The sequence below is a fragment of the Galleria mellonella genome, unplaced genomic scaffold (genome assembly GCF_026898425.1).
Source record: "Galleria mellonella isolate WM207_F2 unplaced genomic scaffold, CSIRO_AGI_GalMel_v1 utg74, whole genome shotgun sequence".
In the NCBI taxonomy this organism is placed as follows: domain Eukaryota; kingdom Metazoa; phylum Arthropoda; class Insecta; order Lepidoptera; family Pyralidae; genus Galleria; species Galleria mellonella.
The window spans coordinates 480,487-496,050 of record NW_026442147.1 but is presented as its reverse complement, the minus strand read 5'-3'; the positions used below and the strand labels follow the sequence as shown (position 1 = coordinate 496,050).

Here is a 15,564-nt window from a genome sequence, read left to right as displayed (position 1 = left end):
TATCAACAACTACAAGGCTATTATCACATTTGAATCTATATAAATATATTTTGGAATTAATTAAAAACTAAATCAAAATTTTATAATTTGGATTTTTTTGATACCATATACATTTAATTTTAAGAAATAATTGATATCGTTGGTCCACACATATTGCAAAAGAAATAATTTAAAAAAATCTAAGAATTTGTAATAAGGTTATCTATGTATGAATCCCTCGGAGTATGACTACAACTCGCACTTGGCCGGTTTTATTTAAGGTATTATAAAATTGTGAAAGTATAATAAATGTGAAAGTTTGAAATAATATTTGAATCTTTGTTACTTATTCACAAATTTAAATGAATTTGACACTCAGAGAGATCAGTAAATGAAAATCCTTTTTTTTTTATCTAAAACTGGTAATATTAAGTATATTACCTTAAGGATTTTCTGCGTAAACTAGGATAAAATTATGAAATCGTTTTAAATTTTCAAATGTTTAAAACAACAGTAGATTTACCCTTGGGATTTGTACGAGCTTATGGTGAATAATGAAAGCATTATCCTTTATCTTAATATGTAAAAATCCCGTGTCACGAATTTTGTTCACGTAAATCTCCAAAATCGCTCAACCGATTTTAATGAAATTTTGTAAATACGTACTGTTTGCTTCAACTTAAAAAGTATGATAGTTTTTATCCCGATAAAAAAAGAATGGTCTCAATAGGTAGGAAGACAACATTTATAGAGCAGTTATTAATGTTATAAATGTGAAAGTGAGTTTGTTTGTTACATCTTGGCACTGTAATCCTCATAATTATCAAACACGTAGAATTGTAATTAGTTATAGAGCTACTTGTGATGCAGCCGTGAACCGTATTTATGAATAAGGTTTTTTGTACATCATAAAAGGTGGCATTGTTTGCGTACAGTCTGTCTGATGGTAAATGGTCACTATAGCCTATTAACACCTATAACACTAAGGTTGTCACGTGCGCGTTGCCGACCCTGAAGAAACGTTAATATATTCTTTTTGAAGAACTCCATACTGTAGTCTCTAGGGAAAACATCGGCAGGAAGCTCATTCCACAGCCTGAGCATTTGCGGGAGAAAAATTCTCTGAAACTGTACCATTTAGGTTCAAGTATATGAGGATGAACGACACCCTGTCGATGGCGAGCAGTACGATGATAAAAGGTGGCTATAGGCATCATAGCATGTAGGTAGGGTTCTTATTAAGTTCGAAATAATTATAATACAGTAAGACTCACGTTAGTTATTATTCAACAAATACGAGTATGTAGTATTTGGTATTGAAAAACATTGATCACTTTTTATTGCATTGATCAACTAATATATATCTCGGGAATGCGGGCAAAGGTGAGAGTAATGGTCATAATATCTCTTATGAGTTACCTTATGTCTCCTATAAACCTTATGTAGCCTATAAATTCAATACCATATCCCACCCTTTAAATCGAAACAGCTATACAAGCACCGTTATTTCACAGCAAAAACGCAAGTGTGAAAAGCGACTCTTGTACACGGTCTCCTTCTGGTGACATCTCTTTATAGGTAAATACGAATAGACATAACAACTAAAATACTATACAAAATTAAATGTCTCCCCTAATGTTCATTTATTCTGTCCAATATTTGTTTTCCTTTACCTAAATTTGTGGACATTGGTTCGCAGTTTCGAGGGCAGGCGTGATCCATTTTAATGAAACTGTATGGGGCAAGTCGTGTAAACAGTATTGTATTACGCTCTACGGTTGTTCTGACACCATTTCGTACAGCCAGTCGTAGGATTTCGTTGACTTTCCTTGAGTTAATATCGCAAGTAGCGTTTATTTTTTTTTTGACTACGTGAATTAATTTAAATGAATGAATGAATGAATGAATGGTTTATTTTCTCTTCACAAAAGGTGGAATAAAGTAAAAACATGAGGTACAATTTGAAATGAAGACCAGTTTTGTGAGAGACTGGTGCTTGCGGTAGGAAATGAAAAGTTATACCTTCATGCAGTTCCTATTGTTTGTTGTTTTTAATATTAAAATTATAAATTAATTATAATATCAAAAACAACGAATATTGTAATTATTTTTAATAAAATTAGACAATAATTCATTGTCATAATCTAATAAAATTACATATTTTTGTTTGTTTGTATGAGTGATACCTTCATAACCCTTTCAGACCCAAGATTTTTTTTTCTTTCAGATTAAATATATTTTCGTGTTTTGGAGCCAAGCCATCTTGCCGGCACGCACGAGACTACTGCACCACCTAACCGCTAAAATGATTTCTTATTGGCTGGTTTAGAATCTCACTATCATATTATTTCAGCTTCGTGCGGAAAAATGAATCACGCGCGGTTTTAGAATTTTTTAAAGTTACAACTCACGCCCGTATCGTTCAGGTCTGAAAGGGATACAGTATGCTTCAATTTAAAAATTATTTTCTTAAATGAAAATGTTTTTTTTTTAAACTTGTTTATAGTTGAAGTCGCTAATAGACTTGAATAGCATCTTGGATGTCAAAAAATGTACAGCGACACTCGTAGTACCTATCCGTCTGACACTGCCATTGCTTAAAACCTCCGTATATTGTAACTACACTGATATTTATGCCATTCTTCAACCCGAAATATTAGGCACAAATAGTTATTTTAATAACATAAATGGGATGACTTATGCAGATAGGTACTACATACAAAGCAGAGAAAAACCCATAGAAGACTTAATAAACAAGATGACTAAAATACCCTTTAAATCTTATTGATATTTCTTATTTATTAGGTATATATTATATGTCAGCAAAGTAACATATATTGGCAGACAAGATATGATCAAAGGGTTGGGCATATTATAATCATAAGTAAATATACTTACTTATAAATATATATATCGGACTCAGTATAATATCTTATCATATATGCTTCTTAGCTACGACCCTTTTCTGAGAAACAAAGCTAGGGTATGTAATGTACTGTCAACATATTTCGATTAGTGCTTCCCTTTATATGATTGAATGACAAACAGTATCAGGCACGTCTTTCGGAGAACAAAGTTATGCAATAGCACGATTTCTCTAGAAGAATATCCCCCGATAATATTATTAACCGTATGCCTTCGTGAGGATTTGTATGTGATTAAATCTTTATCTTGTACCTTAATGTTAAAATTATTCACTTGACATTTGACATAATCCGTATTATATATAATCCGTAACCGTAACGACCTATAATATGAAATATATGATTTCAGATTGTATATAACAATATGTGTTAAGTAGGCGTCGTGTTAGCGAAGAAGATATTTAACCAAGAAACCATTTTGTATTGTTATTCGAGTTATGTTAGTGGTTGTAACTTGTAATATCATTCCCATTGTCTTATTCCTAGTAAAGTGATGAAATTTTGATATTCAAAATTATTGATACAGTAGCTCTGACTGATAAGTTTAGTGGTTCAATTTCATGAGACAATCCTGGAATTCGTAAAACAAGCAATTTACATAGTTGTATTTTAGATAATTCGAACGATCCTTATGTGAAAACAAAAATGTTGGCTGGGTACATATTCGTTTAAACCTGATATTTATATTAAAAGTGAATTTATGAAAGTATTTAAATAAATAAATATTCTATTCAACAACGACGTGACAATTTATAATAATCATCAATTAAATTTAAGACTTCATAGACACTTACATTAGATTGGAAAAAAATTTTGCATTTAGAACTGTCGAACTGACAGTTTTTAAAGCCATATATTTTTTATGTTAGTATTTTTTTTTATTTGAAATTTTGTATTTTATTATGCAACTAGCTTTTATCTGCGAATTCGTCCGTATAATCGGGATATATTTATTAATGGGGTGTAATAGGGTCCTATGTCTTTCTTCAATCCATTGGTATTGTACGTGTTATACAAAATTTCATGACAATTGGTTGATGCGTTATTTAGTTTAGAAATAAGAAACAAACAAATTTACTTTCACATTTACATTCGTAATATTAGTAAGTATAAAGATCTTGACAGCAATATAAGACACCAAATTATTATACTGTAGATTTTGTTTCGTAATAAGAAATGTTATGCTTGAACCTAAGTGGTCACGTACAGTGCAGTTTTAAAGAAGAAAGAAAGTGGAATGAGCTCCCTGCCGAGGTTCTCCCTAGAGACTATAATATCTTCAAAAAATAGGTAAATATGTTACTTCAGAGTCGACAACGCGCGCGTAATGCCCCTGTATTGTAGGGGTTCATAAGCTACGGTAACTACTTACCATGAGACGAATCATATGTTTGCCATATCAGTGGTATAAAAAAATAATTCTTTCTTCTTTTAATCAATGTATAGAATTATCATAATTATAACACTCAATGTAGTTATTGATATTCAACTCTTAGACAAGGTACAGAGAGAGCAAAATAACAGTACAAAAGTTGATAAAAACCTTACTAATGAACCTTGAAAAGTATTCAATATCGGTTTCAAGTCGCCTTTTGCGAGAACTTTTAATTAAAACTCGAAAACCTGGTGACTTTTAACGAATTGCCGTTTGTAACCATCGATAGTCTCAATCGAGAAAATGGCGGATAGTTTTCAGATTTCTAAGTAATACTAACTCGTATCCTATTCGATTATCTTTCATATCGAATAATGCGAACTTACCTCGTTATAATAACACCAATATAAAATAACTTACCTCGATGTGGTGTTCAAACGTTCAGAGCTCTAGAAGTAATGGTCGATTTAGAGATATTTTCTTGTAAGCGATATTTTCACGGTATTAGGGATAAAGTGACGCTGTAACGAGAGTATGGCTTTGACAGGTATATCTTTGTCACGAGTGACAAAAGAGAGGAAATTATTGCTCGTTAGCACACCAATATTAAACCTTTATAAAAAATATTTTTATGACTTCTGAATGCATACATTACACAGGTTTTTATTAGCTACATTGATGACGTAGCTGGCGTTGCAAATATTCGAATTTTCATATGCGAATAAGACATTTTGTCAAACTGAAAAGCATCCTATATAATGGTCTGGGTACTGAATTACTACCACACTGAATTTTACCAAAAAATATATATATACATAAAAAATCGTTATGAATGTCAGTAATTTTTAATTAGTACCTATGTAGACACTGTCTGATCACAATTTTTTATTATTATTTCTACTTTTTTTTATTCAACTTAAAATAGCAAACAAACTGACAGCCCACCTGATGGAAAGTGGTAACCGTCGCATATAGACATGAGCAGTACCATGGATATAACAGAGTATACTGTTTTACCCATGATACCCCTCATGTGTCGCTACTCCTGAGGACTCAGGTGTTATTTGTCTGTACCCAGTAAATTCACGCCATATCCCACCCTTCAAACCGAAACACAACCATGCAAACACAACTGCTTTACGGTTGAAACACGAATGGGACAGAGGTACCTAAACAATCGACTTTTGTACAAAGTCTCCCTCTAGTATACTCCTCTGGTATTCTATACGATAGAGTTGCACATAATTGAGTGAAGATGACTGTGACTTAATATTTGAGGTATTTCACACTCTTTTCCTCACATTACATCATGTAAAGACTAATTTAAACAAATGCATTTGCCTTTTTAAATGTATACTGGGAGTTAATGTAGTAGTTTCAAAAGGATTTTATCATAAAAGTTCTTTAGTTTCAATTTCACGCATGTATTTGTTTATATAATTTAGAATGGTAAGCAACTAACCGTATTTTGAATACACAATCGGCACTTAACGAGATGAAAAATCTTTACAGATAGGTACCTACATATCTGCTTCTTTATTGTCTACGTTTCAAAATTAACTAAGCTAAACGTAATTTGTAAAGGCACGAACACTGAACAGATTAGACATTGTGAGGTAACGTTAGAACCGTTACGTTATCAAAAAAACCATCTTTTTTACATTTTAGTTTGCTTTTTAGAAGAATAGACGAAATTTTTAATTTTTTTTTTAGTAGAAAAACTGGCTATTTTCAGAGTTAAACCAAATATTTATTAACACAGAATTCTAAGTTCAAATATGAAAATTTAAATCTAACGGAAATAAGTATGAAACATTCCGTTTAGCCGTCGTGGATGCGTATTAATTATAGTTGAAATAACTAGTCAATATCAATTTAGATATACATAAAATTGAGCGTTACATTTTTTTTATATTTAACTACACAAATAAATACGGTATGAAAATATCATATATACACAATATTGTCTATCTTATATCAGTGTACAATTCATAACCTACACACCCAATGTCTCTGTGACATTATAATTTTTCGCATGGATTCACATTTCCTCCCTTTTCGCCTTCATCTCATGCATATTTTATATTTTCTAGCATTACAAATGCAAACTGTCAACGTAAATATTTATCTCCCTCCCATTTTGATGCAACTTTCATTAGATATTATTGTATAAAGAAAGAAGATTGCACAGTTAATATGAAATTACTTATGAGTGGTATAACGAAGTCGTAAAATTGAAGTCTGAATGTTAACTAGGAAAGTTAAAAATAAACAATAAAACCCAACGCCAAGATTTTTCATATACTTACCTATATGGTAGATTTAAAATGTTTTATAAGTTATCATAACTTACCGAAATTATTTCGACGTTTCGACTTGGTTACACCAGCCGCGGTCACGAGTAGATAGTAGTCATAATTAACCTAAACGATCCCTATAATTGTCATCTCTTATTAAATCTATTTTAACATCAAGTTAAAATAGATTTAATATATTTGAATAAATAAAACGGCATAGGTAATATTTCGCAACAAGTAGAATTTTTCTCCGCAGATAAAACAGCAACTTCAGTACCTTAAAATTAATATATCGAAATTAATATCATAAATAAGACTGATTTGACTTTTTATCTGAAATGGATAAACTCAAAAAATATGGACTTGGTGAACCAATTTCGATAAATCTTTTTGATTGCAAAAAGATTTATCGAAATTGTCTTTTTTTTTATATTTTACCAACTGGTGAACAGTTGGTAAAATATATAAAAAAAACATGCCTCTTTACCTTGCACGTTATATTTATTTTCATTTTAGTGTACATAATATTACTACAGTTACATAAACTGTATTATTTTTTGTGGAAAACAATAAAGACTTTTCATTTATTCGTGTATACAAATGAATTCGGAATCTCTTCTTGGAAGTAGCCTAATAAACTAGGAACGTATGGCGATCTGTTCATCTAACGTTACATTTCACGGCTCGTTACCCGCCGAGCGGATTCTACGCACACCGTTGTGTAACAGGTAACAACGCGGTTAATTGTGAACCATTGTAGCCTGTCTGATTGCGTAATGCGGTGTTCGATAATTTAATTATATTTTTAGGAGTGCAGTTGTGCACAATACGGTTGTTGTAAACTGTTAACTTGTAGGTAAATGTTATATTCATTTACCGCAGACTTAAAAAGTGAATATGTTTTTATGCAACACTGTGGTAATCAGGCGTACAGTTTTTCTGATTGTAAGTGAATACCATAGTTTTGGATATAATTTTAATAATAATATAGTAGGTGAAATATAATTACACTTGTTGCTTGGTCCTCAAACTTGGATACCCTGTATTCTGAAGAACCAAACAACTAACATCGGGCAGTATCACGTTAAACCCAAACTGTTATTGAAAAGGCTTATATTTATTTTAATATAGTTTATTGAACCAATATACCTTATAACACAAGACTTTTTATGTGTGGACTTGTAAATGACAATCAATACAATATTGTCACTTAGAAAAAATATTCTTTATTATATTAACAAAAAAAAATAACATTGTCAGAACAAAAAATATAAAAAAAAAAATTTAATATTAAAATTGTATGTTCTGTATTGAACACAAACTAATTAAGAAAATGTTATTTCATAAATTTGCCCGACCGGGGTTTGAACCCAGGACCTCGTTTACGTAAAGCAAAGCGCCCGCCACGGCGCCAGGCCAGCTTAGCTGCAGTACCAGAGGTATCACGTGCGCGTCACGGACAATGAAGAAACATTTTGATACTTTTTTAAACAACTTAGTATAACGCGTATTCCATAAAATATCCGTAAAAGGTAAGCTAACTATAATTATATTCCAAGCTATTGGGATTATCGCGATGATACGCAACAACAAAGTTTTTTTTTTATCTTATCTATACGTGATTAAAAGTATTGAGAGTGTTTAACAAAAGAGAAGCATAAGGTAATCCTGAAACACGCTAACGAAGTTTTTCTATCTTAATCGCATATAATGTTTTTATTTCAGTGAAGATTATGAGTCCGTGTATACTCAGTTAACCAGTTTGAGGATTGCTGGTCTAAAAACCCTCAAAGAATGGCGATTGTCCCTTATAAATTTACCAGGCAAAACTGCTCATTGGGAATTATTCGGACGCACCCAACTTTTCTGTGCGAGTTCTTTGTTTCGCAGACGTGCTTGAGACATACACAACTGGGTATACAATTTGACTCTTTTTTTATCTAATTAATGTCTAATTAATCTAACTATCTTACCTAAAGCACGCCTAATTGAAAGCGGTTATTGGGTTAAAATGTCATGAACGCTTGCAAACGTGACGTATCTATTCAATAAAATATACCTTCAACTTTATATGACTGCATTTTGGAAATAGAAAATCATTTATTTTTAGATGGCATATCAAAATAAAACATACCCAGACAGAACCACTGGTAACAAAACCGTATTTAATTTGGTGCAGTAATTTTCTGTGTTGTTGGAACAAACATATACAGATAGATAGACAGACAGTCAAAAATTCTAAAAAAATATATTTTAGCTTCTATTCTACTCCTCATATATATATATTTAATCTTTCCTATATACAGACATCTTCTAGTTACAAAATTATTACCGTTTTTTTTTATACCATTAAGGTGGTCCAAAAGCATACGGCCCACCTGATGGTAAGGTTACCGTAGCCTATGAACGTCTGCAATACCAGGGATATCAGCGCGCGTTGCCAACCCCGAAGAAACCTCTTGACCCCCCTTTACTGCATATTAGTATCGTAAGAAGTGAGATGGGAATCAAGATCAAAAATGAAATTGTGAGATAAGATTCAGAATACCAGACTTTTTGATAGTTACACGCACAATATTAGTGGGACTAAGATTAAAAAAATTATGGTTTGTCAATCCGCATTTTTTTTTATAAAAATATACTTTATTTTATTGGTACAGTCCCTTAAAATTATACCAATAATTTAGTTTTTACTCAGCCGATGACAAAATGTTTCTCTACTTGTTTTTTCCCCGACGTCACTGCGACACGGCGACGGCTGAGTGACGCGCCGCAGGACGGTCTCATTTAGTTTTACGATCACAAACAACGTTCCAGCTTCTTGCAAATATTACATAGGAAACATGGCGTTGACCTTTATTATTGTTTACTACTCGAACGTAAGAGGCAAGAATGGGTTTGGGATGGAGGAAAACTAAAAAATCTAATAATTACGATGAGTTGAAGATGAGTGAGAAATAAAAATTTACTGACAATAAAAAAAATCTCCGCAAAAACAGCGACTTCAAAGATAAAATTAATTAATTATAATAATTACCTAGTTTGGGACTAGATGGCGCTGTGTTAAAATATGCCCAGAGTGGTATTTGTATGTTTATTAATCCTACTCTTCTTATTTTAAAAAGAATAAAACACAGATATGGCGTGAGATATACATTATATTTAAAATATTCCGATTTTGAATGTGGATAATGCGAATCGATTTTTTTCAGTAAAGAAGATTTTGCTCTGCAATGAAAAATGGCAACATCAATTATCACAGTATTAATATCACCACGGGAGTCACCTTATAGATTGCAGATATAAAAATTAGAACAAAATCATGTCGCGTAACTAAAACACACAAAAGTAATGACGACTTACAAATCTCCTCAGTTTAGTAGTTGCTTGAATATTACGACACAAATAAGTCTGTTAACATTGATCTACCCTCTGAGATTCCATAAGATAAGTACGCAAACAGCGACCCGTGATGTTACTACAAAAAGTTATTTGCGAAATCATACCGGCGCCGTTTGGACGGTCATGCTAAAATCGATATTAGATACGAGGAATAGAATGTAGGTGAATGTTACCCATAATATTTTGACACCATCCGTGTATGGGGAGTAATGGGGTAATATAGTATTTATTATTTGTATATTTTTTTATGATACTAAGAATGGCCAGCAAGCTCACCTTTTAGAAAATGTTAATCGATATCTACAGAAATCTATTTATTTAATTTACTTTAATGGAGAAACATACAATATCTAAAACATAAATAATAAACACAGCAATAACATATATAAATGAAGTTTCTACAATAAACTTACACATTATAACGAGAGCAGATGATTAATATGAAAAAAGTACTTGACATTACAAAAAAAAATAACAATAACAATTTTAAAACGATTTTCCATTTTTTATATGGAAATTGCGTAAAGTCTCTCTCTTACGTATTTTTTTTTTTATATAAGTATAGATCTTCATTGAATATGTCCAAACAAAGGAATCGCTGATTATAATCATTACAAACTCTTAGAAGAAAAGTGTTACACATTTTTTTTTATAACACAGAGGGCAAACGAGCATGCGGCTCACTTGATGGTAAGTGACTATTCGCCGTCCATGATCACCCACAACACAAAAGACATTGCAGATGTGCTAAAGATATACTAAATAGCTTATGATTTCTAGAATAAACAGTTCTGTAGACATCAAAGGATTGTGTGCTCATTGATGCCCATGAATGATTGATTGAGATTACTTTATTTGCATTATACAATATGAGGAATAATAAAGACAATTAATAAATGTAACAGTTCAATTGTATAAGTACCTATAGTAACGCAATCTTATGCCTGAAAGCAATCTTTTCTAGACATTCATGGTATACATTATGTGTTGCTATTCCTGCGAACTATGATGTTATGACCTCGTACCCTGTAGTTTCATTGCCATATCACACCTTCTTTTGTTTATTCACCTCTTGATGGCTTAACCGTTCAATCGATGGTCATGAAATGTAACACATACGAATGACATACACAAATTATGTGATTATGTGATCAATTAATATATCCGATTGCGAAACAAGTTACGGGTAAAAAATACTTACACATACACTTTTATTTTAAAAACAAGATACAACAAAATAATATAAATATTGTTTTATTCTATTTTTTTAATTAAAAATCTTTACGTTAAAACGTAAAGATTTTTAATTCACAAAGTAGAGTTAAATCTGCAATTTGGGCTTAAGTTTTGAAATGGATTAACAAACAAGATTTTGCTGTATTAGTTCGTAGGTATTGCTGAATAATTCAGTAGATAGTATGGCCTCGGTTGGTGTTATAAGATAAAATTTATTTTCAATCGACTTTGAAAAGTACCTAATTGTTACAATGTTACTAGATTTGTTGCCTGTTAAAAACTGATTTAAATGATTTTTAAAAAATCGAAATAAGCTTTTATACAAATTCCACCTAATCAGAGTTTCTTTTCGATAAAATTCGCTTGCACTTGTTTTTTTTTTTTTGATGGGTGAAAATGGTATGGTAACCCCGCCTGCGCTAACGGAATACGCTGGCGGAGCACCAGTGAAGGGTGATAGATGAGAATGAAAACAAGCTAGTTAGCCCATCATGATGAATTCAACAGGAATTAACCATGATAGTTTCCAGGGAGAACCGCGAGGAGGTCGACCTGGTTGGGTATATTGCTAGCAATGGGATTCTGTCTCCATTACTAACAATCCCTTTCCCCCTCGCTTGCACTTGTTAAATGTATATTACTTTATAACAATCATTATTAGAATATTTACATGCTTCCGGTATTAGGTATTTTAATATAAAAAGGGTACATTTATGAAACTTCATCCAGATACATAACGGAGATTCATGGGTAATTTTTTTCTGGACTAAACAACTGCATCATCTAGTCTGAGATGAGATACATGTAGAAGTTGACTTGGTAGCTTACATATCTATATTCTTATCAGGATAATATACACATTACAATGATCATCATGATGATGATAATGATGACAGAAACTTACCCATTTTGCTGCGGCTCCTGGTTCTCGTCGGCGTCATTACTGACAATGGACTCTAACATTTGTATCTTCAACATTGTAGAACGTCACATGACAACAAATTATTACTATCACTCATTCAAATGACGGACTATTGGAACACACATCACGATTCACGGTCGACAATCTTCTAACCGCCACACTTCAATGTTGCTTAATTCTGAAACAATAAACAAATTATTCATTATTTGTGTTATTATTATCACTACTAGCTTTATCTTGCGGTTTTCCCCGCTTAAATCCTTATTCTTATAAATAATATAATTATAAAAGTGAGTTTGTTAGTTTATTACTTTATAGCACTTATAGGGCTTTTTTATGCAACTTAAAATGACAAACAAGCTGCCGACCCACCTGATGGAATGTGATAATAGTTGGCTATACGAGTAGACATGAATAGTACCATGGACATAATTTCACCCATGTTACCTTTCATGCGTTGCCAATTTTATTTATTCTTTATTGCACAATAAAAATTTTGTACAAATGGCGAGCTTAATGCCATATGGCATTCTCTACCAGCTAACCATTGGGTAAAAACAGAAAGCGTATGAAGGGCAGATGTGGTGAAAAATATGTGACAATTAGAGTAACACATTAAGGCAATACACAATATAAATATAATATACACATACGAAATGCATATTATAATACATAAACATTACTTTTAATATATATGGATAAATTAATACATATAATATATATATATATATATATATATACATATACATCCAATAATTTTATTCCCATTGGGTTTCAATTTGAAGGGCAGCTAAGCAGGTATTGCTTCGTGGCAGAAACACGAAAGGGACAGAGGTACCCAAGCAGACGACTTTTGAACAAAATCTCCCTTTGATAAAAATATACTACTTAATCCTACTACGGCTTAATCAATAACTATGGTATTTGGTACACGGGTATTACATGAGATGAAGATAATGAGATGGAGATAAGCATAGATTATGTTTTATCCTAATCAATAATATTACAGGTTCATTACACATAAAAATATACAATATAAGAATATGTTCCGGTTACACGAAAGAAGTCGCGGGTAAAGCTTAGTGTTTAATAATATTAACAATTAATACAATGAATTATAATAATAATATATTCTATATATAGATAAATAAGATATTGTATTGCCATGGGTTAATGCAAATTAATTCGTTATATGGAAGTAGGCTCGCCTTCGTCATATTGTATTCTAAAAATGTTCGTCAAACTGTGAACATGACGGGTATTATATTCACCACAAGGGTAATAATTGATAAATGGGGGGAAAGCGATTGTTAGGAATGGAGATAGACACCCCTATTGTTAGCAATATGCCCTATTAGGTCGACCTCCACGTGGTTCCCCCTGGAAACCATCGTGAACAATTCTTATTGAATTCGTCACGATGGGCTAACTGACCTGCTTCATCCTCACCTATCATCCTTCACTGGTGCCCCGCCGGTGTATACCGATAACGCGGGTGGGGTTACCATTCCATTATCACCCATTAAAAAAAAATAGTTGATAAATATCTCTCACTACCCACATTTCATATTGGTATTGCAGGCGTTCATAGGCTACGGTAACCGCTTACCATCAGGTGGGCCGTATGCTTGTTTGCCACCTCAGTGGTATAAAAAAAATATTCTTTGCTAGTTCTTGTTAATTCTTACTTTAGTGAATTTGTTTGTTTGTAACCTTTTGGCGCCTAAATTTACCTAGGCTTAACAAATCCTCATTAAATTTGGTATGAACATGGTATTTGAAATGGGGCTATTTTATATTTCTGTCAATATGTATATGTCAGTCACGTTGAAGAAAATGCAGGTAAACGCTAACATCTAATACAAATTAAATAATCATTTCATAGGAATAAGTACGGTTCAGTTAGCGCTTTGAGTAATCAAAACTTAGTCCTTGTTCGGTATTTCTACTCTTCTTTGATCGTTAATTAATTTTGAATAGTCTTTGGAAGTTCAATTCTTTCATGTCAAAGCAAAGTTCTAATAAACCTAAAAAATTTAGAAAATGTCTTATAATTAGCTAATTAAACAAAAAGATTGTAATATATTATTTTAAAAACAAGATTTATTTAGACAGAAGATATTTTATTACACTGCTTTAATCTTAGACGTTTTATTAATCTTGTTTAATTCGCCAATTCATAACCGATTTTGATGGTTACTTTTCACAATGGTTAGCTTATATTTCTGTATTATATTATAGCTCAATTTATTAATTCCGTATTATTTTTATGTGTATTTAACATCTTTATATTTTTTATTCAACGTTCGATATTTAAAAAAATAAGTTAATTATTAAAATTTCTTCATTGTATCAAAGTTGTAAGAAAATAAAATTAAGAATTTATTAATATAATAATATGGTTATAGTGCCACTGATAAAATACTGATAGAATGCTATAACTATATGTTCCGCTGTCAAGCCGACCAGAATACAACCACTGGGCTCCATAAAATCTCCCAAGAGTGTTATTCGTTAACAATAAGGGTAAGTCGCCACGTCATCTTTTTCTATTATCCACGACCGTGGCAATTTATGGCCGGGTACCTGAATGCCCTTCGCATAACATTGAGAAATAAGGGTAGCATTTTTTTTTATTATGATTTCTGAAACTCGGTATCGACATTTTCAAAGTTCTTGAGTATATATTGATTTTTGGGATCGTTGCGTAGGAGGAGTCCGTTTCTACGCGGTAAGTGTGACCTTGATTACAAGTGCACAATCATTTAGTTGGATGTGAAGTACTTGATAGTATGGAACAGACTCCAAGCAGTCTAAGCTGTTTGGTGTGGAAAGCGAAGTGCCTAGCGCTCAAACCCACCGACGTAGAAAATTTGACTCCTCTTTTGAAAGATATTATATAATTGCATAACAATAGTTTTTATATGATAATTACTTGAGATATAATTATTTAATTATTTCTCAAGCATTTATTTTTACATACCGCGGTCTCAATCAAATTAATCACAGTTTGTTTCATGGGTATGTATTAGATAACTGGCAGATATAATAAAATCTTTCTTTTTTGTAAATACATAGATATACATAAAAAAAACAATTGACAAATTATGTATAATCGAATGTTTTCATTACGCGAATATCAAACCCATAAAATTCAAAAAGAGCGTGGTATTTTGAAGTACTACACCATCATGGTCGGTCGGTCATGGTATTTAAAAATTATAAATACTTATATTTTTTTTTCATAAAATGCATTAAAGACATGTAGTAGTAGTACTAGACCTACATGTTTTTAATCGACTTAAAAGGTGGAGTTTCTATATTCAACTGTATATATTTTTTATTTATGTCCGTTGATTTCTGCGACAAATCTGGACTGATTTAAAAAATTCTTTCTTTAATCCAAAGATTATACTCCTGAAGTAGCCC

General features: G+C 31.8%; 1 protein-coding gene across 1 annotated transcript in view; it reads right to left on the bottom strand.

The window, feature by feature from the left end:
• The window catches only part of LOC113516302 (rap1 GTPase-activating protein 1), a 319,783-nt gene that overhangs the window by 206,417 nt on the left and 97,802 nt on the right, over window positions 1–15,564 (bottom strand). The window contains exon 2 of the mRNA XM_052900956.1: window positions 12,118–12,313. Within this exon, the coding sequence (XP_052756916.1) occupies window positions 12,118–12,191 (74 nt within the window). The 5' untranslated portion in view covers window positions 12,192–12,313. The remainder of the gene's footprint in view (window positions 1–12,117; window positions 12,314–15,564) is intronic.